Source organism: Mus caroli, unplaced genomic scaffold, assembly GCF_978045245.1.
Source record: "Mus caroli unplaced genomic scaffold, Mus_caroli_1 scaffold_5, whole genome shotgun sequence".
Taxonomy (NCBI): domain Eukaryota; kingdom Metazoa; phylum Chordata; class Mammalia; order Rodentia; family Muridae; genus Mus; species Mus caroli.
The window spans coordinates 90,598,235-90,625,870 of NW_028227260.1; the positions used below are offsets into that span (position 1 = coordinate 90,598,235).

At 41.0% G+C, this 27,636-nt stretch overlaps 1 protein-coding gene across 3 annotated transcripts; it reads left to right on the plus strand.

Annotated features, from left to right (window-relative positions):
* The first annotated feature begins 709 nt into the window (after nt 1-709).
* On the plus strand, nt 710-4,363 carry LOC147004673 (zinc finger CCCH domain-containing protein 18-like). Of its 3 annotated transcripts, none has more exons than XM_085837671.1 (2): nt 710-809; nt 1,443-4,363. In XM_085837671.1, exons 1-2 carry the CDS (start codon nt 710-712, stop codon nt 4,361-4,363), a joined length of 3,021 nt encoding a protein of 1,006 aa, XP_085693797.1. The 3 variants fall into 3 exon arrangements, with proteins under 3 accessions (XP_085693797.1, XP_085693799.1, XP_085693798.1); XM_085837673.1 differs by lacking the exon at nt 710-809 and having other exon boundaries at nt 1,460-3,552; nt 3,619-4,363; XM_085837672.1 differs by lacking the exon at nt 710-809 and having other exon boundaries at nt 1,460-2,137; nt 2,198-4,363.
* Nucleotides 4,364-27,636: the final 23,273 nt, after the last annotated feature.

The following is a 27,636-nucleotide window of genomic DNA, read 5'->3' on the forward strand; positions in this document are numbered from 1 at the left end:
AGATGTGAGTGCAGGCTCTCAGGTGGGCCCCTGGCTGTGTGGCCAAAGTGCGTGCCTAGACAGCGGGCAGGTGGCGCGCCAGGGTCTGCCATGGTGAGGTTGCTTTTCCTGAAACTGTCATTTTCCCTTCCTGGCCACTCAGCATGGCACATGTTCGCCGCCCACAAAGGGGAGCAGATCATGCAGGTTGGCTCAGGAGGAGGCCCGCTTGAATTCTCTGGAGCCTCCTGCAACTTGCTCTCGCAACTTCAAGCGAGCACAGGTTGGACAGACCCACTGTGCTCCAAGAGTCCCGGGTCGCTTAGGAAGTGTGACCTCCTAGCCTTCTGGACTGTGAGCTTAGAGATGCCTTTTCTTTAGTGTAAAGTAGCCAAGCGATTGTAGTGCTAGAAGGAAATTAAACTAAGACCTATAGTCTCACCCCTACTAGATATTTAGTTTCCCATATACTTTTGACAGCTGAGTTTACCGGGCACAATAGCTGTTTCAAATGAACTTTTTCTTGGCACTCATTAACAAGAGTAATTCTTCAGACCCATTTGAGGATAGTAGAAGAAGGCATTCGGTTCTTCTTCAACACATTACCTATCCCAAGGCAGAGGTTGAGATTCTCTGTCCCTAGGCTAGTTCCCATTTCCCAGCCCCCTGAGAGGAGAATGTGAATGATCTGAACACGTTTGAAGCCAGCCAGTTCTGGAACCAATTCAATATGTCCCCAAACCTGAAACTCCTCTCTAGTTGTAGATGGGGAATGCTCAAACATTTTAAGAGAACTTCGGATTTACTTCCTGAACACTCAGCAGACTCCTGTATCTCCCTCTGCATGGTGACTTCATTGGCTCCTTCCTGTGTAGTCAGTGAACTCACTCAAGAGCTGCTCCTGATAAACCTGCTTTTATACTAAGAAAGAAAGAGGGGAGGGGAGAGAAAAAAAAAAAAGGTCTATTTTGGCTCTCAGTTTGATAGATTCTAGAGTCTAGACCATGTTCAGGTAGTGTAGTGGCCATTCCTGGTTATCAACTTGACTATATTTGGAATGAACTACAATCCAGAATTGGAAGGCTCACCGGTGACCCTTATCTGGAGGCTTGGAGATAGAAGTTTCTGATCTGGATCTTGGTATGGAGATCTTGAGGCATAGTGGCTATGGATTCCAGAAGATTAAATCTCTGAGTTTAAATCAAGCTCATCTGGGATCAAGCTCATCTGGGATTAAATAAAGCTCATCTCATTAAATCAAGCTCATCCGGGATTAAAGGTGTGGTGGAACACACCTTTAATCTGGGCTACACCTTCTGCTGGAGACAATATAAGGACATTGGAAGAAGGGAGTCTTGCTCTTGCTCCTTCACCTGCTTGCTGTGTGAGACGAGAGTAACTCCTAGATCCTTGGACTTCCATTCACAGCTACGACTGAACCATTGTTGGGAACTGGGCTGCAGACTATCTGTGGGTCTTGATGGATGTGGCCGAGAGCCCTGAACTGGATCCTCACTCCCCAGAGGATGAAGAACAGCTGGCACTCTCAGATGATGACATTCTGAGGGAAAGTCGATCTGAACAAGATTTGGATGGAGCTGGGGAAAGGGCTTCTGATTTGGAGGAGGAGGAAAATGCAACCAGGGTACAAAGCCAGAAGGAGACATCCTCGGATGAGGAAGACCGAGCCAGTGAGCCCAAGTTCCAAGATCAGGACTCAGAGGCTCATGAGCTGAGCAGGGGCCCAGCGGGATCCCCATGCAAGGAGGGGGATGATGTTGAGGAAGATGGGACAAGTGACCTCAGGGATGAAGCCTCCTCAGTGACCCGGGAACTGGATGAGCATGAACTAGACTATGATGATGAGGTCCCTGAGGAGCCAGCTCCTGCTGCCCAGGACGAGGAGGCTGAGAAGGCTGGGGCTGAGGAGGAGGAGGAGAAGGGGGAAGGGGCTCCCGGAGAGGAAGGGAAGCCTGATGTCCAAAGTGTGGGAGAACAAGAACCCACAGAAGCTGCCAAGGAGAAGAAGAAAGAGGATGGTGACGGGGAGATCGATGATGGCGAGATAGACGATGATGACTTGGAGGAAGGCGAAGTGAAGGACCCCAGTGACGGGAAGGTGAGGCCTTGCCCCACCTGCCGATTCTTTTTGAAAGATGTGACACCATTATCCACTCTTCTTCCACCAATACCAAACTCCATACCACTCAGAGGTCAGGTTAAAGGAAACTGCATGTGGGGAATGAGCTGTAGGTTTATCCACCCTGGAGTGAATGACAAGGGCAACTACTCCCTCATCACCAAAGCGGAACCTTTTCCAACCAATGGTGCCCTGCCTCTTGGACCTCACCCACTGATGCCTGCCAACCTTTGGGGTGGGCCAGTGGTTGATGAAATTTTGCCTCCACTCCCTCCAGAGCCCCCAACAGAGAGCGCCTGGGAACGTGGACTCAGACATGCAAAAGAGGTTTTAAAAAAAGCAACCATTCTGAAAGAGCAGGAGCCCAACTTTGAAGAAAAAAGGTTCACAGTAACCATTGGTGAAGACGACCAGGAGTTTGACAAGGAGAATGAAGTCTTCCGAGATTGGAATTCTGGAGTGCCTAGAGATGTCAGAGACACAACACTTGAGCCTTATGCAGATCCTTGTTATGACTATGAGATAGAGCGGTTTTGGCGTGGTGGACAGTACGAGAATTTCAGGGTGCAGTATACAGAAGCAGAGCGGTATCATAACTATTGCGAACGAGAGAGGGAACGAGAGCGAGAAAACAGACAAAGAGAACGCGAGCGGGAACGAGAGCGTGACCGAGAGAGGGAGTGCAGGCAGAGAGAGTGGGAGCGAAAATGGGAACAAGAGCGGGACAAGGAGCGGCAGCGGAGGAAAGAGGAGTGGGAGAGAGAGAGAGCCAAGCGAGAAGAGAAGGACCAGCAACACCGAGATGGAGACAGGGACAAGGACCGGGAGAAGTACAAGGAGAAGCCGAAGCCCCGGTCCCCACAGCCACCAAGCCGTCAAGCTGAACCACCAAAGAAGGAGATCACCTTTGCGGGGCCCCAGGTGAAGCGAGCCAATGAGTGGAAGGACCCCTGGCGCAGATCCAAGTCTCCCAAGAAGAAGCTTGGCGTGTCTGTCTCCCCAAGCCGGGCACGAAGACTTCGCAAAACCTCCGCCTCCTCAGCCTCTGCTTCCAATTCCTCCAGGTCATCTTCAAGGTCTTCATCCTACTCTGGCTCTGGCTCGTCCTGGTCCCGGTCCCGGTCCCGGTCCCGGTCCTCCTCCTACAGCTCCTATTCTAGCTGCTCTTCCAGACACAGCTCATTCTCAGGCAGCGGATCCAGGTCCAGGTCCTCATCCCCATCCCCGTCTCCCACACCTTCCCCACACAGACCTCCAGTCAGAACCAAGAGGGAGCCGGCCCCACCTCCCAGGAAAGCAGGGAAGAAGTCAATAAAGAAGCCAGCCCCACCACAGGCCACCAAAACTACTGCTCCTGGTCCTGAGCCTGCCAAATCTGGAGATCTCCGAGAAGCCAGGAGAAAGGAGCGGCAAACCAGGACTCCCCCAAGGAGGCAGAAGATCAGCGGCAGTGGTAGCAGCAGTGGTAGCAGCTACAGTGGCTCCAGTTCCCGATCCAGGTCTCTGAGTGTGAGCAGCGTTTCCTCAGTGTCCAGCGCCACCTCGAGTAGCAGCTCAGCGCACAGTGTGGACTCAGATGACATATATGCAGACCTGGCCAGTCCTGTGTCCTCAGCCAGCTCTCGATCCCCAACTCCTGCCCAGACCAAGAAGGAGAAATGGAAATCCAAGAAAGAAGACAGAGTGAGAGAGGAAAAGCGGAGTCGGGATCCATCCAGGCAGCCACCCAAGTCCTCTAAAGCTCCAGCAGGTGGGAAGGCCTCCCAGCATGCACCTCAGCCGGTGGCCCCTGGGCAGCCCCAACAGGGGTCCTTTGTTGCCCACAAGGAGATAAAGCTGACACTGTTGAACAAGGCGGCTGATAAAGGAAGCCGGAAGCGCTATGAGCCATCAGACAAGGACCGGCAGAGCCCTCCTGCCAAGAAGGCCAACTTGTCCCCAGACCTAGGTTCTCAAGACAGGGAATCAGGTGGAAGAATGGGTTCCCCAAAACCAGAGAGGCAGAGAGGCCAGAACGCTAAAGCTGTTGTTGCCCCAGCTGACAGGAAGCATCCACTGTCACCCCAGTCTAAGGGCTCCAGCAAGGTCACCAGCATGCCTGGCAAAGCCACAGATACTGCCACAGCAGGCACCAAGTCAGGGAAGGCCAGCACATTGTCAAGGCGAGAGCTGCTCCTTAAACAGCTCAAGGAGGTTGAGGATGCCATCGCTCGCAAGAGGGCCAAGATCCCCAGGAAAGTGTAGTGGCCCAGCTCACTCCTGGAGTAGGGTAAGCGCAGCCATTTTGGATTTTCCAGTCAATGTCTTATTTTGGCTGTGATTCTTTTTAAAAATTAAAAAAGAAAAAAAAAGTTTCTCATCTGGAAAAGAAGCCACACACAAGATGAAGATGACGCTGAGTCCCAACCTCTCCACAAGACTGAACCAGCTCCTTCCAGAATAGAGTCTCCAAGGACAGATGGACCGATCAGCACTGAGCAGAGGACACCAACTCTGTGTAACTAAAGAGCTTCAAGCACACAGGGGCTGGCCTCACCCTTCTGCCTCTGTCCTCACTTCTCCCAGGTGATTACCTGGGCTGCAGTTTTCAGCAGCTTCCTCTGAGGACAGGAAAGCCTAACACTTCTGGACCACAGGGAGCCATCCCTCCCCTACCTGGATCAGAAATATATATATATTCTTGCCTAAAGTCTGATTGGCAAACATTTCCTATCTTTTATTTTAAGCATCAAATTGTTTTAGTTGATTAAAAAGGAAAAAAACAGAAAAGACAAAAAAAAATAATAAGGCCAGGGGTATTGTTGGGGTGTCTGTCCAATGTGGAGGGTCTTTTTTGAGCGATCTCCTAAAATAAAATATTTTGATAAGCAAAAAATAAAAAATAAAAAAGATGTGAGTGCAAATGTTAACTCTCATAAGTTGATAACTGTTGGGTCTTTTGTCAGCAATGAGAAAAATGGCTGAAACAGGACTCACATTAACACCACCATGCTAAGAGCAAAACTTTCTTTCCTTAGGAAGTAGTTACAAGGGCCAAAATAGTTTCTTCGTGATATTTTAAACCAACTTTTGTTTTTGAATGATAACACACTCAAATGTAAGAATACTGTTCAAATAGACAAAGAATTTCACCTGAGGAATACCGAATGGCAGAGAAGCACCTGAAAAAAATGTTCAACATCCTTAATCATCAGGGAAAGGCAAATCAAAACAAACCTGAGATTCCACCTCACACCAGTCAGAATGGCTAAGATCAAAAACTCAGGTGACAGCAGATGCTGGTGAGGATGTGGAGAAAGAGGAACACTCCTCCATTGTTGGTGGGATTGCAAGCTTGTACAACCACTCTGGAAATCAGTCTGGCGGTTCCTTAGAAAATTGGACATAGTACTACCGGGGGATCCAGCAATACCTCTCCTGGGCATATATCCAGAAGATGTTCCAACTGGTAAGAAGGACACATGCTTCACTATGTTCATAGCACCCTCATTTATAATAGCCAGAAGCTGGAAAGAACCCAGATGCCCCTCAACAGAGGAATGGATACAGAAAATGTGGTACATTTACACAATGGAGTACTACTCAGCTATTAAAAAGAATGAATTTATGAAATTCCTAGGCAAATGGATGGACCTGGAGGGCATCATCCTGAATGAGGTAACAATCACAAAGGAACTCACACAATATGTACTCACTGAGAAACTTAGGATACCCAAGATATAAGATACAATTTGATAAACGCATGAAACTCAAGAAGAATGAAGACCAAAATGTGGACACTGTGCCCCTTCTTAGAATTGGGAACAAAACACCCATGGAAGGAGTTACAGAGACAAAGTTTAGAGCTGTGGCAAAAGGATGGACCATCTAGAGACTGCCATATTCTGGGATCCATCCCATAATCAGCTTCCAAACGCTGGCACCATTGCATACACTAGCAAGATTTTGCTGAAAGGACCCTGATATAGCTGTCTCTTGTGAGACTATGCTGGAGCTTAGCAAACACAGAAGTGGATGCTCACAGTCAGCTACTGGATGGATCACAGGGCCCCCAATGGAGGAGTTAGAGAAAGTACCCAAGGAACTAAAGGGATCTGCAACCCTATAGGTGGAACAACATTATGAACTAACCAGTACCCCAGAGTTCTTGACTCTAGCTGCATATGTATCAAAAGATGGCCTAGGTGGCCTTCACTGGAAAGAGAGGCCCATTGGACATGCAAACTTTATATGCCCCAGTACAGGGGAACGCCAGGGCCAAAAAAATGGGAATGGGTGGGTAGGGAATTGGGGGGTGTATGGGGGACTTTTGGGATAGCATTGGAAATGTAATTGAGGAAAATATATAATAAAAATATTAAAAAAGAATACTGTTCAAATAGAACAAGAAGTAAAAAGGTTCAGTAGTGATGGAGCCAATCATTTTCTCTCCACATTTTTCGTGTCTCTTTGAATTTCTTGTTGTTTTAAGTAAATGGGACCAGTGTATTACTAGTCACATTTGAATATTTAGTTATAATAATTCATTATTTTCTGCATATTATTCCCAACAGATTGTCAATATTCAAATCATATTGACTACGTATCTGAAATGTCTCTTAAACATCTTTTTTCTTCTTGACTCCTGTCACTGCAACAGTTTTTACTTTGCTTTCTATTCCATTCATAATACCATTTCACTCTTAATCTTATTTCCAATATGGTCTGTATTTTCTTACCAAATTAGTAATCTATGCCACTTTGATGCTTAACAACCAATAATGTTACTCATTTCACTCTAAATCCCATACTTCTGATTCTTGCCTTTTTTTCTCACATGTTCTGCTTTAGAAGTATTCTCCTTGGGCTATAGCAGGGACACATGGATCTCCCTGGGAAAAGAAAATAGAGTTTGCAGGTGGAGTGGAGGTGGGTGGGCATGTGAACAGGAAGGATCAATAGAGGGATAGAATGAGACAGTACAGTGATTGATGACTGCAATAGGGAGGCACTTAGGGGGCAGTGTGGAAATCTAGTGCAATGGTAGCTCCCTGAATCTATGAGGGCAACCCTAGTAAGGTCTCCTTATAATGTAGGATACAGATTCTGTAGCAGCCATTTTCTGTAACCAGGCTAGTCTCTCAGTGTTGGTACTAAGACACCAATCCTAGAACAAAACCTTTATAACTCACCTAAACTCTTGCAAGATGTGCTGGGGTCTTCATGGCTCAGAGATTGTGAGAATGGCCAAGCAATGATTGGTTTAACTTGAGGCCTGTACCATAAAAGGGAGCCCATGCCCAACACTGACTGGATGGCCAAAAAGATCAATGAAATGACTCCTAATTATATTCTGCAATACTCATAAATCGGTGCCTAGCTCAATTGTCATCAGAGGCTTCCTTGTGCCACTGATGGGAACAGATGTAGAGACTCACCCAAATATTCAGCAGAGCTCAGGGAAACCCTGTGGAAGAGGGGGAGAAAAAAACTGTAGGAGCTAGAGGAGCTAAGGCACAATGAAAACATGGCCCACAGAATCAATTGAGCAGGGCTCATAGGGGCTCACAGACACTGAAGCAGCGATCAGGGATCCTGAATGGGTCTGAGCTAGGTCCTCTGCATATATACTGTGATTGTTTAGCTTGTAATATTTGTGGGACTCCTAACATTGGAGAGGGAGTATCTCTGACTCTTGGCCAGTTCTTGGAACCATTTTCCTCTTACTGGTTTGCATAACCCATCCTTGACAAGATGATTTATGCCTAGATTCATTTCATCAGGTCATGGTCATGCCATGTTCAGTAAATATCACTGGGACACCTGTTCTTTTCTCAAGGGAAATGGAGGAGTACATCTAGGGAAAGGGTGTGGTGAAGGAATGACTGGAACAAGGTTGGAGGGGAGGCTGCAGAAGGGATGTATTTTATGAAAGAAGAAGAAATAAAAGGAAAATATAAAACTAAAAGAGTTCTCATTTAGAGATGCCAAGATGACTTAGAGATTACAGGCAATTGCAAGTCTTTCTCTGATATACACTTGCATGCTAGAGCTACCATTATTATAAATCACCACCTCAAATGTCACCTTTATTCCAGGGAGCCATCCTTGTTCATCTCAGCTTAATGCAGTATTTTGTTTTTCAAATTGTGATGACATTTTACACATTATCTGCTGTACCATGATTCAACACACACACACACACACACACACACACACACACACACAATCGGTTTGATTCACCCTCCTCATTTCCTTAAAGCTAAGATCCCTAAACTTTTATTTGTTATTTCTTACCCCTGACTTAATTCCTTTCCTAAAGTCCATGTTTTGGTAACTTTAGAGGGGAACTTTTGTCATGAATTTCCTGCTGTCATGACTGATTTATGCTGATTCTGAAAGGGCTGAGGACTGTGAGTTTGGTTTCTGGATTTTTTCATGTATGGTTTCTCTTTGTCCTTCTGCCAAGCAGGATGGACAAAGAAGGCCTTCACCAAAGATAGCACCTCAATCTCAAAATCCCTACCCTTTAGAATGGGAGGGCAGACCCACTTCCATGGTTCATAACTTATTGCAGTATAATATTAGAGCATAACAGTTTAGAGTAAGACAGTCCTCAGTGTTGAACTCCTGGTAGTAAGTAAGTTCACGTTAAGTATATGAAAATATAAAGTTGAAATTTAATGAAGCTAATCTACAGAACCTGATTTCTAAGTAATCATGAATTTAATAGAATGAAAAAGAACATAAAGTTTCTTATATAATTTATTAAAGGCCAATTGTCTTCAACAATCTTGACTAAACTACAAGACAAATAGCTAAAGACCAAATACTTTTGTTTCCAATTAATCAAAAATTCATATGCCTTATATAACATATATGTGATAATAATGTTGGCATGTGTTTATGGAAAAATCTTATTTATATTCAAACCTAGAGAACCTTTATATCCTTTATAAAGGGAAACTAAAGGGAACCTCCAGACAAACCAAAATGCTTGACTCAGAAAGACTTTGAATTCATATTAATTGTTGAACATAATAATAGACAAAATCATTTATGTGCTACAAATCTTGGAAGTAGTGCCATAGAATATATGTGTGGGTTTCTTTTTAGAAATCGGGTCTCTTAATCAAAAAAATGTTAAATGTGACTTTTTTTATAACATCTGACAAACTAAAACTGCCTCTAGATATTCTTAGCTTGTATGATTTTTTGATGTGAAGATCAATTTCTTCTGTTTGACAGAGTTCATATACCTGTGCAGTTTTATCACTGTACAGGACAGTTTAAGGAAGAGAGAGTTACCTCAGTGATGGGTCACTTCTTAGCAATTCTAAAAGAGGGATGGTTTACTTAATCAGTTGCATATACAAAGTTTCATAGTACATTAAGTTAGTACTATGAATTAGTTTCTGATTTAGTGATATCGGTCTTGAATAAAATATGAATGGTTACTGACCCTTTCTGAGATTTACTAAATAGAAAAATGTATGCAGATGGATAACAGGATCATTTTTAATAAAATTTTTATTAATATAGGTTCTTTATCATACAATTTTATCTAAATAAAGTTTCCCCTCCCTCTGCTTGTCTCAGTTCCCCACCCCCATTTCTCCCATATAGAGACACTCCATTTCTGTCTCCTATTTGAATTGAACAGGTTTATGAGAGAAAACAAAACATAACAAAATAAAATATGGTATGATAGAGCAAAACACACACACACACACACACACACAACAAAGTTGGACAAGACAAAGCAGCAAAAGTAAGTAATCCCATGAGGAATCAGTGACACATTCATTCATACATGCAGGAATCCCATAAAAGTACTAAACTGAAAGCTATAGTATATATGCAGACTTGGTGCAGACCTGTGTAAGTCCTGTGCATGCTTCTTTGGGCTCTGTGAGTTTATATGACCTTTGCTCAATTCATTTAGAGGACCTCATTTTTCCAATGTTCTCTGTCCCCTCTGTCTCCACTAATCTTTCTGATTCCTCTTCCACAATGTTCACTGAGCTTTAATGGAGGGGGGGATTTGCTAGAGACATTTCATTTAGAGCTGTCTTTTTAGAGTGTTCTAAAGTTTCTCTCTCAGAATGATGTTTGGCTGTAGATATCTAAATTTGTTCCCATCTGCTGCATAAGGAAGCTTCTCTGATGGTACCTGAACAAAGCACTGATCTATAAGTATAGCACACTGTTGTAAGGAATCATTTTATTGCTTTATTTTTTTAGACAAGTAATATTTGTCATACCCTATGTCTCTGGGCTACCTAGACTCTGATTGTTGGTTACTCAAGCAGTATCAGGTATCCATCTTATGGAGTAGCCTTTAAGTCAAATCAGACATTGATTGGTTACTCCCAAAAGATTTGTGCCATCATAGCCCTAGAATATTTTACAGGTAGGAGAGATTGTAGATAAAAGTTCCTATGTGCTTTGGTTGATGTTTACAGAACTCCTTTAATACCTTTCCACATTTAAGTTTTTCTCCATTTATGTTGATGTAACCTGCCTCTAGTATGCTTAAGTATGCCTTGTATACCTAATCTCTCCATAACTTTTATTATTAAGGGGTGTTGAATTTTGTCAAAGGCTTTTTCTACATCTTATGAGATGATCATTTGGTTTTTTTTTCAGCTTCTTTATATAGTATATTTCATTTACTTATTTTTATTCGTTCAATCATCCATGAATCTCTGGGATGAACCTAATTTGATCATGATGGGTGATTTTTTTGATGTGTTCTTTGATTCAATTTGCAGATATTTATTGTGTATTTTTCTACCTATGTTCATACAGACAATTGATCTGTAATTCTTTTTTGTTCAATCTTTATGTTGTTTCAGTAACTGAGGCCTCATAAAATGAATTGGACAAAATTTATTTTGTTTATATTTTGTACAATAATTTGAGGATTGTTTTTAATTCCTTTTTGAATATCTGTTAGATTTTTTTGAGGGAATACTTCTATTTCTGTAGGGGATATAGGTCTGTTTAAAATTCTTATATGATCTAGATTTGACTTCGAAAAATGGTTTCTATTGAGAAAATTATCCATTTCATTTAGACGTTCCAATTTGTTGGAGTACTAGTTTTGAAGTACTGTGTCATTATGATTCTCTAGTTTTGTTAATTTAGATATTATTTTTTGTTTTTTACTTAATATGGATAAGGCTATGTTAATCTTGTTGATTTTCACAAATAACCAACTCTTTGCTTCATTGATTCTTTGTATTGTTCCCTTGATCACTATTTTATTGATTTTTAGTCCTGCGTTTGATTATGGCTTGCTATATACTCATTTTATTTACAATTTGTTCTTTCTCTAGAGCTTTCATCTATCTGATGAGTATGTAGTATCTGTCCCCAACTATTCTGATTAGTTTTGGTTGGATATCTATTTTGTGCTTTTAAGATACTAGTATGAGAACTCCAGTTTTGTTTGTTTGTTTGTTTGTTTATAAAAGCATTTAATGCTATGTGCTTGAATCTGAGAAATGCTTTCCTTGTGTGTCATAACTTCTGGTATGCAGTGCATTGATTTTCATTCATTCGTTAGAGAGTCTTAATTTCTTTCTTTTTCTTTCTTGACATGTTTGTCATTCCAAAGAGAATTGTTTAGTTTTCATAAGTTTTTAAACGTTTTGTTGATTCTGTTATTATTGATACCCGCTTTAATCTGTGGTGATCTGACAGGATGCAGGGAGTTATTTAATTTTCTTATATCTGTTGAGGCTTGCTTTATGTCTGAGTATATGGTGAACTTTGGAGAAAGTTCCATGAGGTTCAGAGAAGAAAGTATATTCTCTTACTTTGAGGTAAAATATTCTGTAGATATCTATAAGGTCCATTTGCTTATAACTTCTGTTAGTTCTAGCATTTTTCTATTAAGTTTTCATAGAAAAGATCTGTCTATTGGTAAGTATGGATATTGAAGTCTTCCACAATCCATGTGTGATGGTCAATGTGTATTTAAGCTGTAGTAGTGTTCCTTTTCCAACAATTTGTCCCCTTGTGTTTGGGCCATAGATGTTAAGAATTGAAATATCTACTTGGTAGATATTTTTTCTATGATGAATATGGAGTGTCTGTCTGAACACTTCTGACTAGTTCTGGTTGGAAGTCAATTGTGTTAGATTTTTAAATGTCCACCAGCTTATTTCATTTTTCCCCACATTTTTATTAGATATTTTCTTCATTTACATTTCAAATGCTATCCCAAAAGTCCCCTATACCCTCCCCCCACTCTGCTCCCCTATCCACTCACTCCCACTTCTAGCTCTGACATTTCCCTGTACTGGGGTATATAAAGTGTGCTAGACCAAGGGGCCTCTCTTCCCAATGATGACCAACTAGGCCATCTCTGCTACATATGCAGCTAGAGACACAAGCTCTGGGGGTACTGATTAGTTCATATTCTTGTTCCACCTATAGGGTTCCAGACCCCATCAGCTCTTGGGTACTTTCTCTAGCTCATACAATGGGGGCCCTGTGTTCCATCCTATAGATGACTGTGAGCATCCACTTCTGTATTTGCCAGGTACTGGCAAAGCCTCACAGGAGACAGCTATATCAGGGTCCCTTCAGCAAAATCTTGCTGGCATATGCAATAGTGTCTGCCTTTGGTGGCTGATTATGGGATGGACCCCCAGGTGGGACAGTCTCTGGATAGTCCATCCTTTCTTCTTAGCTCCAAACATTGTCTCTGTAACTCCTTCCATGATATTTTATTCCGTATTCTAGGGAGGAATGAAGTATCCACGAGTTGGTCTTCCTTCTTGATTTTCTTTTGTTTTGGAAGTTGTATCTTGGGCATTCTAGGTTTCTGGGCTAATATCCACTTCTCAGTGAGTGCATATCAAGTGACTTCTTTTGTGATTGGGTTACCTCACTCAGGATGATATCCACCAGATACATCCATTTGCCTAAGAATTTCATAAATTCATTGTTTTTAACAGCTGAGTAGTATTCCATTGTGTAAATGTACCACATTTTCTTTCTCTATTCCTCTGTTAAGGGACATCTGGGTTCTTTCCAGCTTCTGGCTATTATAAATAGGGTTGCTATGAACATAGTAGAGCATGTGTCCTTATTACCAGTTGGAACATCTTCTGGGTATATGCCCAGGAGAGGTATTGCTGGATCTAGTGGTAGTACTATGTCCAGTTTTCTGAGGAACCACCAGACTGATTTCCAGAGTGGCTGTAACATCTTCCAATCCCACCAGCAATGGAAAAGTGTTCCTCTTTCTCCACATCCTCACCAGCATCTGCTGTCACCTGAATTGTTGACCCTAGCCATTCTAACTGGTGTGAGGTTGAATCTCAGGGTTGTGTTGATTTTAATTTCCCTGATGATTAAGGATGTTGAACATTTTCTCAGGTGCTTCTCAGCCCTTTGTATTCCTCAGTTGAGTATTCTTTGTTTAGCTCTCTACCCCATTTTTAATGGGGTTATTGGATTTTCTGGAGTTCAGCTTCTTGAGCTCTTTGTATATATTGGATATTAGTCCCCTATCAGATTTAGGATTGGTAAAAATTCTTTCCCAATCTCTTGGTGGCCTTTTTGTCTTATTGACAGTATCTTTTGCCCTACAGAAGGTTTCCAATTCAATGATGTCCCATTTGGCGATTCTTGATCTTACAGCGCAGGCCATTGCTGTTCTGTTTAGAAATTTTTCCCCTGTGCCCATGTCTTCGAGGATTTTCCCCACTTCCTTTATAAATTTCAGTGTTTTTGGTTTTATGTAGAGTTCTTTGATCCGCTCAGACTTGAGCTTTTTACAAAGAGATAAGAATGGAACAATTCTCATTATTCTACATGATAACCAGCAGTTGTGCCAGCACCATTTGTTGAAAATGCTGTCTTTTTCCCACTGGAGAGTTTTAGCTCCCTTGTCAAAGATCAAGTGACCATAGGTGAGTGGGTTCATTTCTGGGTCTTCAATTCCATTCCATCGATCTACCTGTCTGTTGCTCTACCAGTACCAAGCATTTTTTTTTCACAATTGCTCTGTAGCACAGCTTGAGGTCAAGCATGGTGATTCCCCCAGAGGTTCTTTTATTGTTGAGAATAGTTTTTGCTATCCTAAGTTTTTTGTTATTAGAGATGAATTTGCAAATTGCCCTGTCTAACTCAGTGAAGAATTGAGTTGGAATTTTGATGGGAATTGCATGGAATCTGTAGATTGCTTTCAGCAGGATAGCCATTTTTACTATAATAATCCTGCCAATCCATGGGCATAAGAGATCTTTCCATCTTCTGAGACCTTCAATTCCTTTCTTCAGAGACTTGAAGTTCTTGTCATACAGATCTTTCACTTCCTTAGTTAGAGTCACACCAAGGTATTTTATATTATTTGTGACTATTGTGAAGGGGGTTGTTTCCCTAATTTCTTTCTAATCCTTTTTATTCTTTGCTTAGAGAAAGGCCACTTATTTGTTTGAGTAAATTTTATATCCAGCTTCTGCGCTGAAGCTGTTTATCAGGTTTATGAGTTCTCTGGTGGAATTTTTAGGGTCACTTATATATACTATCATAGCATCCGCAAACTGTGATATTTTGACTTCTTCCTTTCCAAGTTGTATGCCTTTTATCTCCTTTTGTTGTCAAATTGCTCTGGCTAGGACTTCAAGTACTATATTGAAGAGGTAGGGAGAAAGTTGGCAGCTTTGTCTAGTCCCTGATTTTAGTGGGATTGTTTCGAGTTTATCTCTATTTAGTTTGATGTTGGCTACTGGTATGCTTTATATTACTTTTGGTATGTTTAGGTATGGGCCTTGAATTCCTGATCTTTCCATGACTTTTATCATAAAGAGGTTTTGGATTATGTCAAATGCTTTCTCAGCATCTAACCAGATGATCATGTGATTTTTATCTTTGAGTTTGTTTATACAGTGTATTACATTGATGGATTTCCGTATATTAAACTAACCATCCATCCCTGGGATGATGCCAGATTGGTCATGATGGATGATTGTTTTGATGTGCTCTTGGATTCAGTTTGCAAGGATTTTATTGAGTAATTTTGCATTGATCATCACTAGGGAAATAGGTCTGAAGTTCTCTTTCCTTGTTGGATCTTTGTGTGATTGAGGTATCAAAGTAATTGTGGCTTCTTAGAATGAATTGGGTAGAGTACCTTCAGTTTCTATTTTGTGGAATAGTTTGAGTAGAGATGGAATTAGGTCTTCTTTAAAGGTTTGATAGAACTCTGCACTAAACCCATCTGGTCCTGGGCTTTCTTTGTTTGGGAGACTATTAATGATTGCTTCTATTTCTTTAGGTGATATGGGAGTGTTAATTTCATTAATCTGATCCTGATTTAACTTTGTTATCAGGTATCTGTCTAGGAAGTTGTTCATTCCATCCAGGTTTTCCAGGTTTGTTGATATAGCCATTTGTAGTAGGATCTGATGATGTTTTGGATTTCCTCAGGATCTGTTGTTATGTCTCCTTTTTCATTTCCAATTTTGCTGATTAGGATACTGTCCCTGTGCCCTCTAGATAGTCTGGCTAAGGGTTTATCTATCTTTTTTATTTTCTCAAAGAACCAGCTCCTGACTTGGTTGATTCTTTCAATAGTTCTATTTGTTTCCACTTAGTTGATTTCAGCCCTAAGTTTGATTATTTCCTGATGTCTATTCATCTTGGATGAATTTGCCTCCTTTCATTTTATAGCTTCTAGTTGTGCTATCAGATTGCTAGTGTATGCTCTCTCTAGTTTCCTTTTGGAGGCACTCAGGGCTATGAGTTTTCCTCTTAGGACTGCTTTATTGTGTCCCATAAGTTTGGGTATATTTGGCTTTATTTTCATTAATCTCTAAAATGTCTTCAATTGCTTTCTTTATTTCTTCCTTGACCAAGGTATCATTGAGTAGAGTGTTGTTCAGTTTCCACGTGAATGTTGACTTTCTATTATTTATGCTATTATTGACAATCAGCCTTAGTCCATGGTGATCTGATAGGATTCATGGGATAATTTCCATATTTTTGTATCTGTTGAGGCCTGTTTTGTGACCAATTATATGGTCAATTGTGGAGGATGTACGATGAGGTGCTGAGAAGAAGGTATATCATTTTGTTTTAGGATAAAATGTTCTGTAGATATGTGTTAAACCCATTTGTTTCATAACTTCTGTTAGTGTCCATGTGTCTCTGTTTAGTTTCTGTTTCCAGGATCTGGCTTTTGGTGAGAGTGGGGTGTTGAATTCTCCCACTATTATTGTGTGAGATGCAATCTGTGCTTTGAGTTTTACCAAAGTTTCTTTAACGAATGTGGCTGCCCTTGCATTTGGATCATAGATATTTAGAATTGAGAATTCATCTTGGTAGATTTTACTTTTGATGAGTATGAAGTGACCCTCCTTGTCGTTTTTGATAACTTTGGGTTGGAAGTCAATTTTATTCAATATAAGAATGGTTATTCCAGCATGTTTCTTTGAACCATTTGCTTGGAAAATATTTTTCCAGCCTTTTACTCTGAGGTAGTGCCTGTCTTTTTCCCTGAGGTGGGTTTCCTCTAAGCAGCAAAATGTTTGATCCTGTTTGTGTAGCCAGTTCATTAGTCTATGTATTTTTATTGGGGAATTGTGTCTATTGATGTTAAGAGAAATCAAAGAAAAGTAATTGGTGTTTCCTGTCATTTTTGTTGTTAAAGTTGGCATTCTGTTCTTGTGGCTCTCTTCTTTTAGTTTTGTTAAAGGATCACTTTATTGCTTTTTCTAGAGTGTAATTTCCATCTTTATGTTGGTATTTTCCCTTTATTCTCTTTTGAAGGGCTGGATTTGTGATAAGATATTGTGTGAATTTGGTTTTGTCATGGAATACTTTGGTTTCTCCATCTCTGGTAATTGAGAGTTTTGCTGGGTATAGTAGCTTGAGCAGGAATTTGTGTTCTCTTAGTGTCTGCATAACATCTGTCCAGGATCTTTTGGCTTTCATAGTCTCTGGTGAGAAGTTTTGAGTAATTCTAACAGGCCTGCCTTTAATAGTTACTTGACCTTTTTCCCTTTCTGCTTTTAATATTCTAACTTTATTTAGTGCATTTGTTGTTCTGATTATTTTTTTAATATATTTTATTACGTATTTTCCACAATTACATTTCAAATGCTATCCCAAAAGTCCCCCATACCCTCCCCCCCTCCCCCATTTCCCTACCCACCCATTCCCTTTTTTTTTATTTTGGCCCTGGCATTCCCCTGTACTGGGGCATATAAAGTTTGTGTGTCCAATAGGCCTTTCATTCCAGTGATGGCCGACTAGGCCATCTTTTGATACATATGCAGCTAGAGTCAAGAGCTCCGTGGTACTGGTTAGTTCATAATGTTGTACCACCTATAGGGTTGCAGGTCCCTTTAGCTCCTTGCGTACTTTCTCCAGCTCATCCATTGGGAGACCTGTGATCCATCCACTAGCTGACTGTGAGCATCCACTTCTGTGTTTGCTAGGCCCCAGCATAGTCTCACAAGAGACAGCTATATCAGGGTCCTTTCAGCAAAATCTTGCTAGTGTATGAAATGGTGTCAGCGTTTGGAAGCTGATTAAGGGATGGATCCCTGGGTATGGCAGTCTCTAGATGGTCCATCCTTTCATCATAGCTCCAATCTTTTTTTCTGTAACTCCTTCCATGGATGTTTTGTTCCCCATTCTAAAAGGGGGTACAGTGACCCCACTTTGGTCTTCATTCTTCTTGAGTTTCATGTGCTTAGCAAATTGTATTATATATCTTGGGTATCCTAAGTTTTGGGCTAATATCCACTTCTCAGTGAGTACATATTGTGTGAGTTCCTTTGTGTTTTTGTTACCTCACACAGGATGATGCCCTCCAGGTCCATCCATTTGCCTAGGAATTTCATAAATTCATTATTTTTAATAGCTGAGTAGTACTCCATTGTGTAAATGTACCACATTTTCTGTATCCATTCCTCTGTTGAGGGGCATCTGGGTTCTTTCCAGATTCTGGATATTATAAATAAGGCTGCTTTGAACATAGTGGAGCATGTGTCCTTCTTTCCGGTTGGAACATCTTCTGGATATATGCGCAGGAGAGGTATTTGCTGGATCCTCCAGTAGTTCTATGTCCAGTTTTCTAAGGAACCACCAGACTGATTTCCAGAGTGGTTGTACAAGCTTGCAATCAAACAAAAATGGAGGAGTGTTCCTCTTTCTCCACATCCTCTCCAGCATCTGCTGTCACCTGAATTTTTGATCTTAGCCATTCTGACTGATGTGAGGTGGAATCTCAGGGTTGTTTTTATTTGCATTTCCCTAATGATTAAGGATATTGAACATTTTTTCAGGTGCTTCTCAGCTATTCAGTATTCCTCAGGTGAGAATTCTTTGTTCAGTTCTGAGCCCCATTTTTTAATAGGGTTATTCGATTTTCTGGAGTCCACCTTCTTGAGTTCTTTATATATATTGGATATTAGTCCCCTATCTGATTTAGGACAGGTAAATATCCTTTCCCAATCTGTTGGTGGTCTTTTTGTCTTATTGACGGTGTCTTTTGCCTTGCAGAAGCTTTACAGTTTCATGAGGTCCCATTTGTCAATTCTTGATCTTATCGTGAAAGCCATTGCTGTTCTGTTCAGGAATTTTTCCCCTGTGCCATATCTTCAAGGCTTTTCCCCACTTTCTCCTCTATAAGTTTCAGTGTCTCTGGTTTTATGTGAAGTTGTTTGATCCACTTAGATTTGACCTTAGTACAAGTTGATAGGAATGGATCAATTCGAATTCTTCTACATGATAACAACCAGTTGTGCCAGCACCATTTGATGAAAATGCTGTCTTTCTTCCACTGGATGGTTTTAGCTCCCTTGTCTAAGATCAAGTGACCATAGCTGTGTGGGTTCATTTCTGGGTCTTCAATTGTATTCCATTGGTCTACTTCTCTGTCACTGTACCAGTACCATGCAGTTTTTTATCACAATTGCTCTGTAGTAAAGCTTTAGGTCAGCATGGTGATTCCACCAGAGGTTCTTTTATCCTTGAGAAGAGTTTTTGCTATCCTAGGTTTTTTGTTATTCCAGATGAATTTGCAGATTGCACTTCTTAATTCGTTGAAGAATTGAGTTGGAATTTTGATGGGGATTGCATTGAATCTGTAGATTGCTTTTGGCAAGGTAGCTATCTTTACAATGTTGATCCTGCCAATCCATGAGTATGGGAGATCTTTCCATCTTCTGAGATCTTTTTTAATTTCTTTCTACAGAGACTTGAAGTTCTTATCATAGAGCTCTTTCACTTCCTTACTTAGATTCACGCCAAGATATTTTATATTATTTGTGACTATTGAGAAGGGTGTTGTTTTCCTAATTTCTTTCTCAGCCTGTTTATTCTTTGTGTAGAGAAAGGCCATTGACTTGATTGAGTTAATTTTATATCCAGCTACTTCACCGAAGCTGTTTATCAGGTTTAGGAGTTCTCTGGTGGAATTTATAGGGTCACTTATATATACTATCATATCATCTGCAAAAAGGGATATTTTGACTTTATCTTTTCCAATTTTTATCCCCTTGATCTCCTTTTGTTGTCGAATTGCTCTGGCTAGGACTTCAAGTACAATGTTGAGTAGGTATGGAGAAAGTGGACAGCCTTGTCTAGTTCCTGATGTTAGAGGTATTGCTTCAAGCTTCTCACCATTTATTTTGATGTTGCCTACTGGTTTGTCGTAGATTGCTTTTATCATGGTTAGGTATGGGCCTTGAATTCCTGATCTTTCAAGACTTTTATCATGAATGGGTGTTGGATCTTGTCGAATGCTTTTTCTGCATCTAACGAGACGATCATGTGGTTTTTGTCTTTGAGTTTGTTTATATAATGGATTACCTTGATGGATTTCCATATATTAAACCATCCCTAAATCCCTGGAATAAAACCTACTTGGTCAGGATGGATGATTGCTTTAATGTGTTCTTGGATTTGGTTAGCAAGAATTTTATTGAGGATTTTTGCATCTATATTAATAAGGGAAATTGGTCTGAAGTTCTCTATCTTTGTTGGATCTTTCTGTGGTTTAGGTATCAGAGTAATTGTGGCTTCATAGAATGAGTTGGGTAGAGTACCTTCTGCTTCAATTTTGTGGCATAATTTGTGCAGAACTGGAATTAGATCTTCTTTGAAAGTCTGATAGAACTCTGCACTAAACCCATCTGGTCCTGGGCTTTTTTTGACTGGGAGACTATTAATGATTGCTTCTATTCCTTTAAGGGATATGGGTCTGTTTAGATCGTTAACTTGATGCTGATTTAACTTTGGTACCTGGTATCTGTCTAGAAATTTGTCCATTTCATCCAAGTTTTCCAGTTTTGTTGAGTATAGCCTTTTGTAGAAGGATCTGATGGTGTTTTGGATTTCTTCAGGATCTGTTGTTATGTCTCCCTTTCATTTCTGATTTTGTTAATTAGGATATTGTCCCTGTGCCCTCTAGTGTGTCAAGTAAGGGTTTATCTATCTTGTTGATTTTCTCAAAGAACCAACCCCTAGTTTGGTTAATTTTTGAATAGCTCTTCTTGTTTCCCCTTGGTTGATTTCACCCCTGAATTTGATTATTTCCTGCCCTCTACTCCTTTTGGGTGAATTTTCTTCTTTTTTTTCTAGAGCTTTTAGATGTGATGTCAAGCTGCTAGTGTGTGCTTTCCCCAGTTTCTTTTTGTAGGCACTCAGAGCTATGAGTTTCCCTCTTAGAAATGCTTTCATTGTGTCCCATAGGTTTGGGTATGTTGTGGCTTCATTTTCATTAAACTCTAAAAAGTCTTTAATTTCTTTCTTTATTCCTTCCTTGACCAAGGTATCATTGAGAAGAGTGTTGTTCAGTTTCCATGCGAATGTTGGCTTTCCATTATTTATGTTGTTATTGAAGATCATTCTTAGTCCATGGTGGTCTGATAGGATGCATGGGAAATTTTCAATATTTTTGTATCTATTGAGGCCTGTTTTGTGACCAATTATATGGTCAATTTTGGAGAAGGTCCCCTGAGGAGCTGAGAAGAAGGTATATCCTTTTGTTTTAGGATAAAATGTTCTGTACATATCTGTTAAGTCCATTTGTCTCATAACTTCTGTTAGTTTCACTGTGTCCCTGTTTAGTTTCTCTTTCCAGGATCTGTCCATTGATGAAAGTGGTGTGTTGAAGTTGCCCACTATTATTGTGTGAGGTGCAATGTGTGCTTTGAGCTTTACTAAAGTATCTTTAATGAATGTGGCTACCCTTGCATTTAGAGCATAGATATTCAGAATTGAGAGTACCTCTTGGAGGATTTTACCTTTGATGAGTATGAAGTGTCCCTCCTTGTCTTTTTTGATAACTTTGGGTTGGAAGTCGATTTTATTAGATATTAGAATGGCTACTCCAGCTTGTTTCTTCAGGCCATTTGCTTGGAAAATTGTTTTCCCGCCTTTTACTCTGAGGTAGTGTCTGTCTTTTTCCCTGAGTTGGGTTTCCTGTAAGCAGCAGAATGTTGGGTCCTGTTTGTGTAGCCAGTGTTAGTCTATGTCTTTTTATTGGGGAATTGAGTCCATTGATATAAAGAGATATTAAGGAAAAGTAGTTGTTGCTTCCTTTTATTTTTGTTGTTAGAGTTGACATTCTGTTCTTGTGGCTCTCTTCTCTTTTGTTTGTTGAGGGATTACTTTCTTGCTTTTTCAAGGGCGTGATTTCCTTCCTTGTATTGGTTTTTTTCTGTTATTATCCTTTGAAGGGCTGTATTCATGGAAAGATAATATGTGAATTTGTTTTTGTCATGGAATACTTTGGTTTCTCCATCTATGGTAATTGAGAGTTTGGCCGGGTATAGTAGCCTGGGCTGGCATTTGTGTTCTCTTAGTGTTTGTAGAACATCTGTCCAGGCTCTTCTGGTTTTCATAGTCTGTGTTGAAAAGTCTGGTGTAATTCTGATAGGCCTGACTTTATATGTTACCTGACCGTTCTCCCTTGCTGCTTTTAATATTCTATCTTTATTTAGTGCATTTGTTGTTCTGATTATTATGTGTCGGGAGGAATTTCTTTTCTGGTCCAGTCTATTTGGAGTTCTGTAGGCCTCTTGTATGATCATGGGCATCTCTTTCTTTAGGTTTGGGAAGTTTTCTTCTAAAATTTTGTTGAAGATATTTGCTGGCCCTTTAAGTTGAAAATCTTCATTCTCATCAACTCCTATTATCCGTAGTTTTGGTCTTCTCATTGTGTCCTGGATTTCCTGGATGTTTTGAGTTAGGATCCTTTTGCGTTTTGTATTTTCTTTGATTGTTGTGATGAAGTTCTCTATGGAATCTTCTGCACCTGAGATTCTCTCTTCCATTTCTTGTATTCTGTTGCTGATGCTCACAGATTTCTTTCCTATGTTTTCTATCTCCAGCGTTGCCTCACTTTGGGTTTTCTTTATTGTGTCTACTTCCCTTTTTAGGTCTAGTATAGTTTTGTTCATTTCCATCACCTGTTTGGATGTGTTTTCCTGTTTTTCTTTGAGGACTTCTTCCTGTTTGGTTGTGTTTTCCTGTTTTTTTTTTTTTTTTTTTTTTTTTTTTTTTTTTTTTTTTTTTTTGGACTTGTAACTCTTTAGCAATGTTCTCCTTTATTTCTTTAAGTGAGTTATTAAAGTCCTTCTTGATGTCCTCTACCATCATCATGAGATATGCTTCTAAATCCGGGTGTAGTTTTTCGGTTCTGTTGGGGTGCCCAGTCCTAGGTGTGATGGGAGTGCTGCGTTCTGATGATGGTGAGTGGTCTTGATTTCTGTTAGTAGGAGTCTTGCGTTTGCCTTTCGCCATCTGGTAATCTCTGGGGCTGTGCAGAATACACTGGGCGGGGTCCTGGAACCAAGATGTCTGTTGCCAATGCTCAGGCAAAGCGCTCCCTCTCCACTCAGACCCCTTTCCTCTGTCTGGTAGGTGGCCAGATGTCTGGGGCCTGTGCAGAATACACTCGGCGGGGTCCCGGAACGAAGATGTCTGTTGCTGATGATCAGGCAAAGTGCTCCCTCTCTGCTCAGACCCCTTTCCACCTGCCGGAAGGTGGCTGGATGTCAGGGGCCTGTGCAGAATACACTCGTCGGGGTCCTGGAACCAAGATGTCTGCTGCAGATGCACAGGCAAAGTGTTCCTGGGCCGGTCAGATCCCTAACCACTGGCCAGAAAAGTGGCCGCCTGTCTGGGGCCCGAAAAGGGGGCTGCCTTAGAAGCTCTGTGGCTCCCCCCGTCCCAGAAGCTTTTAGCTTCTGTATTCTGTACTCTCACCTGTGCAGAATACACTTGGCGGGGTCCTCGAACCAGGATGTCTGCTGCAGATGCTCAGGCTAGGCGCTCCCTCTCTGCTCAGACCCCTTTTCTCCAGCCAGAAGGTGGCTGGAAGTCTGGGGCCTGTGCAGAATACACCCGGCAGGGTCCTGGAACCAAGATGTCTGCTGCAGATGCTCAGGCAAAGCACTCCCTGTTGTTCTGATTATTATGTGTTGGGAGGAATTTCTTTTCTTGCCCAGTCTATTTGGAGTTCTGTAGGCTTCTTGTATGTTCATGGGCATCTCTTTCTTTAGGTTTGAGAAGTTTTCTTCTGTAATTTTGTTGAACATATTTGTTGGCCCTTTAGTTTGAAAATCTTTATTCTCATCTACTCCTATTATCTGTCGTTTTGGTCTTCTCATTGTGTCCTGGATTTCCTGGATGTTTTGAGGTAGAATCTTTTTGCATTTTGCATTTTCTTTGATTGTTGTGTCTATGTTCCCTATGGAATCTTCTGCACCTGAGATTCTCTTTTCCATCTCTTGTATTCTGTTGCTGATGCTCATTTCTATGTTTCCTGATTTCTTTTCTAGGATTTCTATCTCCAGAGTTGTCTCAGTTTGGGTTTTATTCATTGTTTCTACTTTGATTTTTAGATCTTGGATGGTTTTGTTCAATTCCATCACCTGTTTGGATGTGTTTTCCTGTAATTCTTTAAGGGATTTTTGTGTTTCTTCTACCTGTTTAGCAGTGTTTGCCTGTAGTTCTTTAAGGACTTCTACCTCTTTAGCAGTGTTCTCCTGTAATTCCTTGAGGGATTTTTGTGTTTCCTCTTTAAGGGCTTCTACTTGTTTTAGCAGTATACTCCTGTAATTTCTTGAGGAATTTTTGTGCTTCCTCTTTAAGGGCTTCTACCTGTTTAGCAGTGTTCTCTTGTATTTCTCTAAGTGAGTTATTAATGCCCTTCATAAATCTTCTACCACCATCATGAGATATGATTTTACATCCGTGTCTTCCTTTCCGGGTGTGTTGGAGTATCCAGGACTCATTGTGGTGGGCATACTGGGTTCTGATGATGCCTAGTGTTCTTGGTTTCTTTTTAAAGATTCTTACATTTGCATTTCACCATCTGGAAATCTCTGGTGTTAATGTTCAAACTGTCTCTGGTTTGAGCTTGATCCTCCTGTGATTCTTTTAGCCTCTGTCAGCACTCCTGGGAGTCCAACTCTCTCCTGAGTTCCAGTTGTCAGAGCACTCTCTGCAGGCAAGCTCTTCTCTTTCAGGGCAGGTGTCCAGCAGTCTGGAGCTCTGATCCACCTCCTGAGTTCTGGGGTCAGAACTCTCCCTGTAGGCCAGCTCTCCTCTGGCAAGGAATGTGCCCAGGGGTCTGGGTCTCAGCTCTACCTCCTGGATGAGGTTGAAGGCCCTATGGTACCCTGACCAAGAAGCTCTGTTGCTTCTATCGCCCAAGTGCTCTCAGATGATCAGGAGGTCCTGGGTATGCTAGGGGTCCTGCGGCACAGAGAGTCCTATGGTTCCCTAGATGCTCTCAGAGGGGTTCATGCAGAAGATGGTGGGGCTGGCCCCAACCTGAATGGATCCCAACCTCTGGTTGAGCAGGGTTCCTTTGTCCTTGTTCCTGCTGGCACAAGACACTCAGAAATTCTTTAGAGCTGATGTTGTGTTCCACTCACCCATGATCCCGAGGTGATCCCAAGGTTCTGTGGTATGGAGAGCACTCTGGAGCCCTTAGCGGCCTCCACTGGGTTTAGAAGAAAGATGGCGGGCCCAACTTATTTCTTAAGTCCATTCACTTGTAATATTTTTCCAACCCTATACCTTGAAGTAACATATCTTATTGATCTTGAGGTTGTTTCCTGATGCAGCCAAAGGTTGGGGATTTTTCTCATTCACTGTGCTCATCTGCAGTATTTTGGGGATGGGATTGAGACCACTGATAATTGGTAATTACAAATGATTGTTGTTTCCTATGCATAACAGAATACTTAAAAGGATGAATGATGTTACTTTTCAAATATGATGATGTCTAAGATTTTGGACTGTTGAGATATCCCTCTTCCTGAGATATACATAGAGGTAAAACTATATAGACTAAACAGATTGTTTTTATTAACAAGCTAAACAAAGTTAGTTTACAAATATTAAATAATTAAGTGTGTGTCTGCATAGCAGTTAAAAGAAAAGACCCCATGAATGTGCAATAGAGAGCAAAGGCACGTGGAAGGTGTTAGAGTGAGAAAAGACAAAAAGGAAAATGGTGTAATTATCATTCCATAAATGTTATAAAAATTATCATTATGCTACAGACAGATTACTTCAAAGCACAGATCATTATAATAATAGTTTCTTATGCAATATTTCAAAGATGTTAGATTTATTTATCCAATCATTTTATCATATGACTTCATTATTATAGGACTTTCACATGTAACTTTTTGAATTTTTACTAGATATTTTCTTTATTTACATTTTAAATATCATCCCCTTTCCTAAATTTCCCTCTGAAAAATCCGTTTATCCCATCTTCTCTCCCCCTGCTGACTAACGTATCCACTCCTGCTTCACTGTCCTGATATTCCCCTAAACTGGGGCATCCAGCCTTCATAGGACCAAGGGTCTCTCCTCTCATTGATATCCCATAAGGCCATCCTCTGCTACATATGCGGCTAGAACCATGTATCCATCCATGTGTACTCATTGGTTGGTGGTTTAGTCCCTGGGAACTCTGGGGCTACTGGTTTGTTATATTGTTTTTCTTCCTATGGAGATGCAAACCCCTTCAGATCCTTTGGTCCTTTCTCTAGCTCCTCCATTGGGGACCCCATACATAGTCCAATGATTGGCTGTGAGCAGCCAACTCTGTATTTGTCAGGAACATGCAGAGACTCTCAGGAGATAGCTATATCAGGTTCCTGTCAATAAGAATTTATTGGCACCCACAACAGTTCTGGGTTTGGTAATTGTATATGGGATGGATCCCCAGGTGGGGCAGTCTCTGTATGGCCTTTCCTTCAGTCTCTGCTCCACACTTTGTCTCTGTATCTCCTCACATGTTTATTTTGTTCCCCCTTCTAAGAAGAACCGAAACAATCACACTTTGGTCTTCCTTTTTCTTGAACTTCATGTGGTCTGTGAATTTTATCTTGGGTATTCTGAACTTTTGGGCTAATGTCCACTTATAAGTGACTGCATATCATGCATGTTCTTTTGTGACCAAGTTACCAGTCAGGATATTTTCTAGTTCCATCTATCCATTTGCATAAGAATTTCATGAATTCATTGTTTTTAATGGCTGTGTAGTACTCCATTGTGCAAATGTACCACACTTTCTGTATCCATACCTCTGTTGAAGGACATCTGAGCTCTTTCCAGATTCTTTCCAGGGATTTACTGGAGCACCTGGGGAAGCCATCTTGGTTCCCGGATCCCTCTGAGACTAGTCTGCACAGGTGAGAGTGTGGACCACAGAAGCTAACAGCTTCTGGGACATAACAAAGCGAAACAGCTTCTGGGACAGGACTAGTTTGGGGCCTTCATCTTCTGCCAGGAGGCAGGTCCAAACGCCAGATATCTGTGCACCTTTCCTGCAAAAGTAGTTCCCCAATCAAAAAACATAGACTAACAGACTGGCTACACAAACAGGACCCAACATTTTGCTGCTTACCAGAAACCCATCTCAGGGAAAAAGACAGACCCTACCTCAGAAGAAAAGGCTGGAAAACAATTTTCCAACAAATGGTCTGAGGAAAAAAGCAGGAGTAGCCATTCTAATATCTAATAAAATCAACTTCCAACCCAAAGTTATCAAAAACGACAAGGAGGGACACTAAAATACCTTGGTGTGACTCTAAGTAAGTGAAAGATCTGTAAGAAAAGAACTTCAAGTCTCCGAAGAAATTAAAGACCTCAAAAGATGAAAAAATCTCCCATGCTCATGGATTGGCAGGATCAATATAGGAAAAAGGGCTAACTTCCAAAAGCAATCTCCAGATTCAATGCAATCCCCATCAAAATTACAACTCGATTCTTCATCAAATTAGAAACGGCAATTTGCAAATTCATCTGGAATGACATAAAAACCTAGGATAGCAAAATCTCTTCTAATGTTAAAAAAAAAAAACTCTGGTGGAATCACCATGCCTGACTTAAGCTGTACTACAGAGAAATTATGATAAAAACTGCATGGTACTGGTATAGCAACAAGTAGACCAATGGAATAGAATTGAAGACCCAGAAATAACCCCACACACCTATGGTCACTTGATATTTGACAAGGGAGCTAAAAACATCCA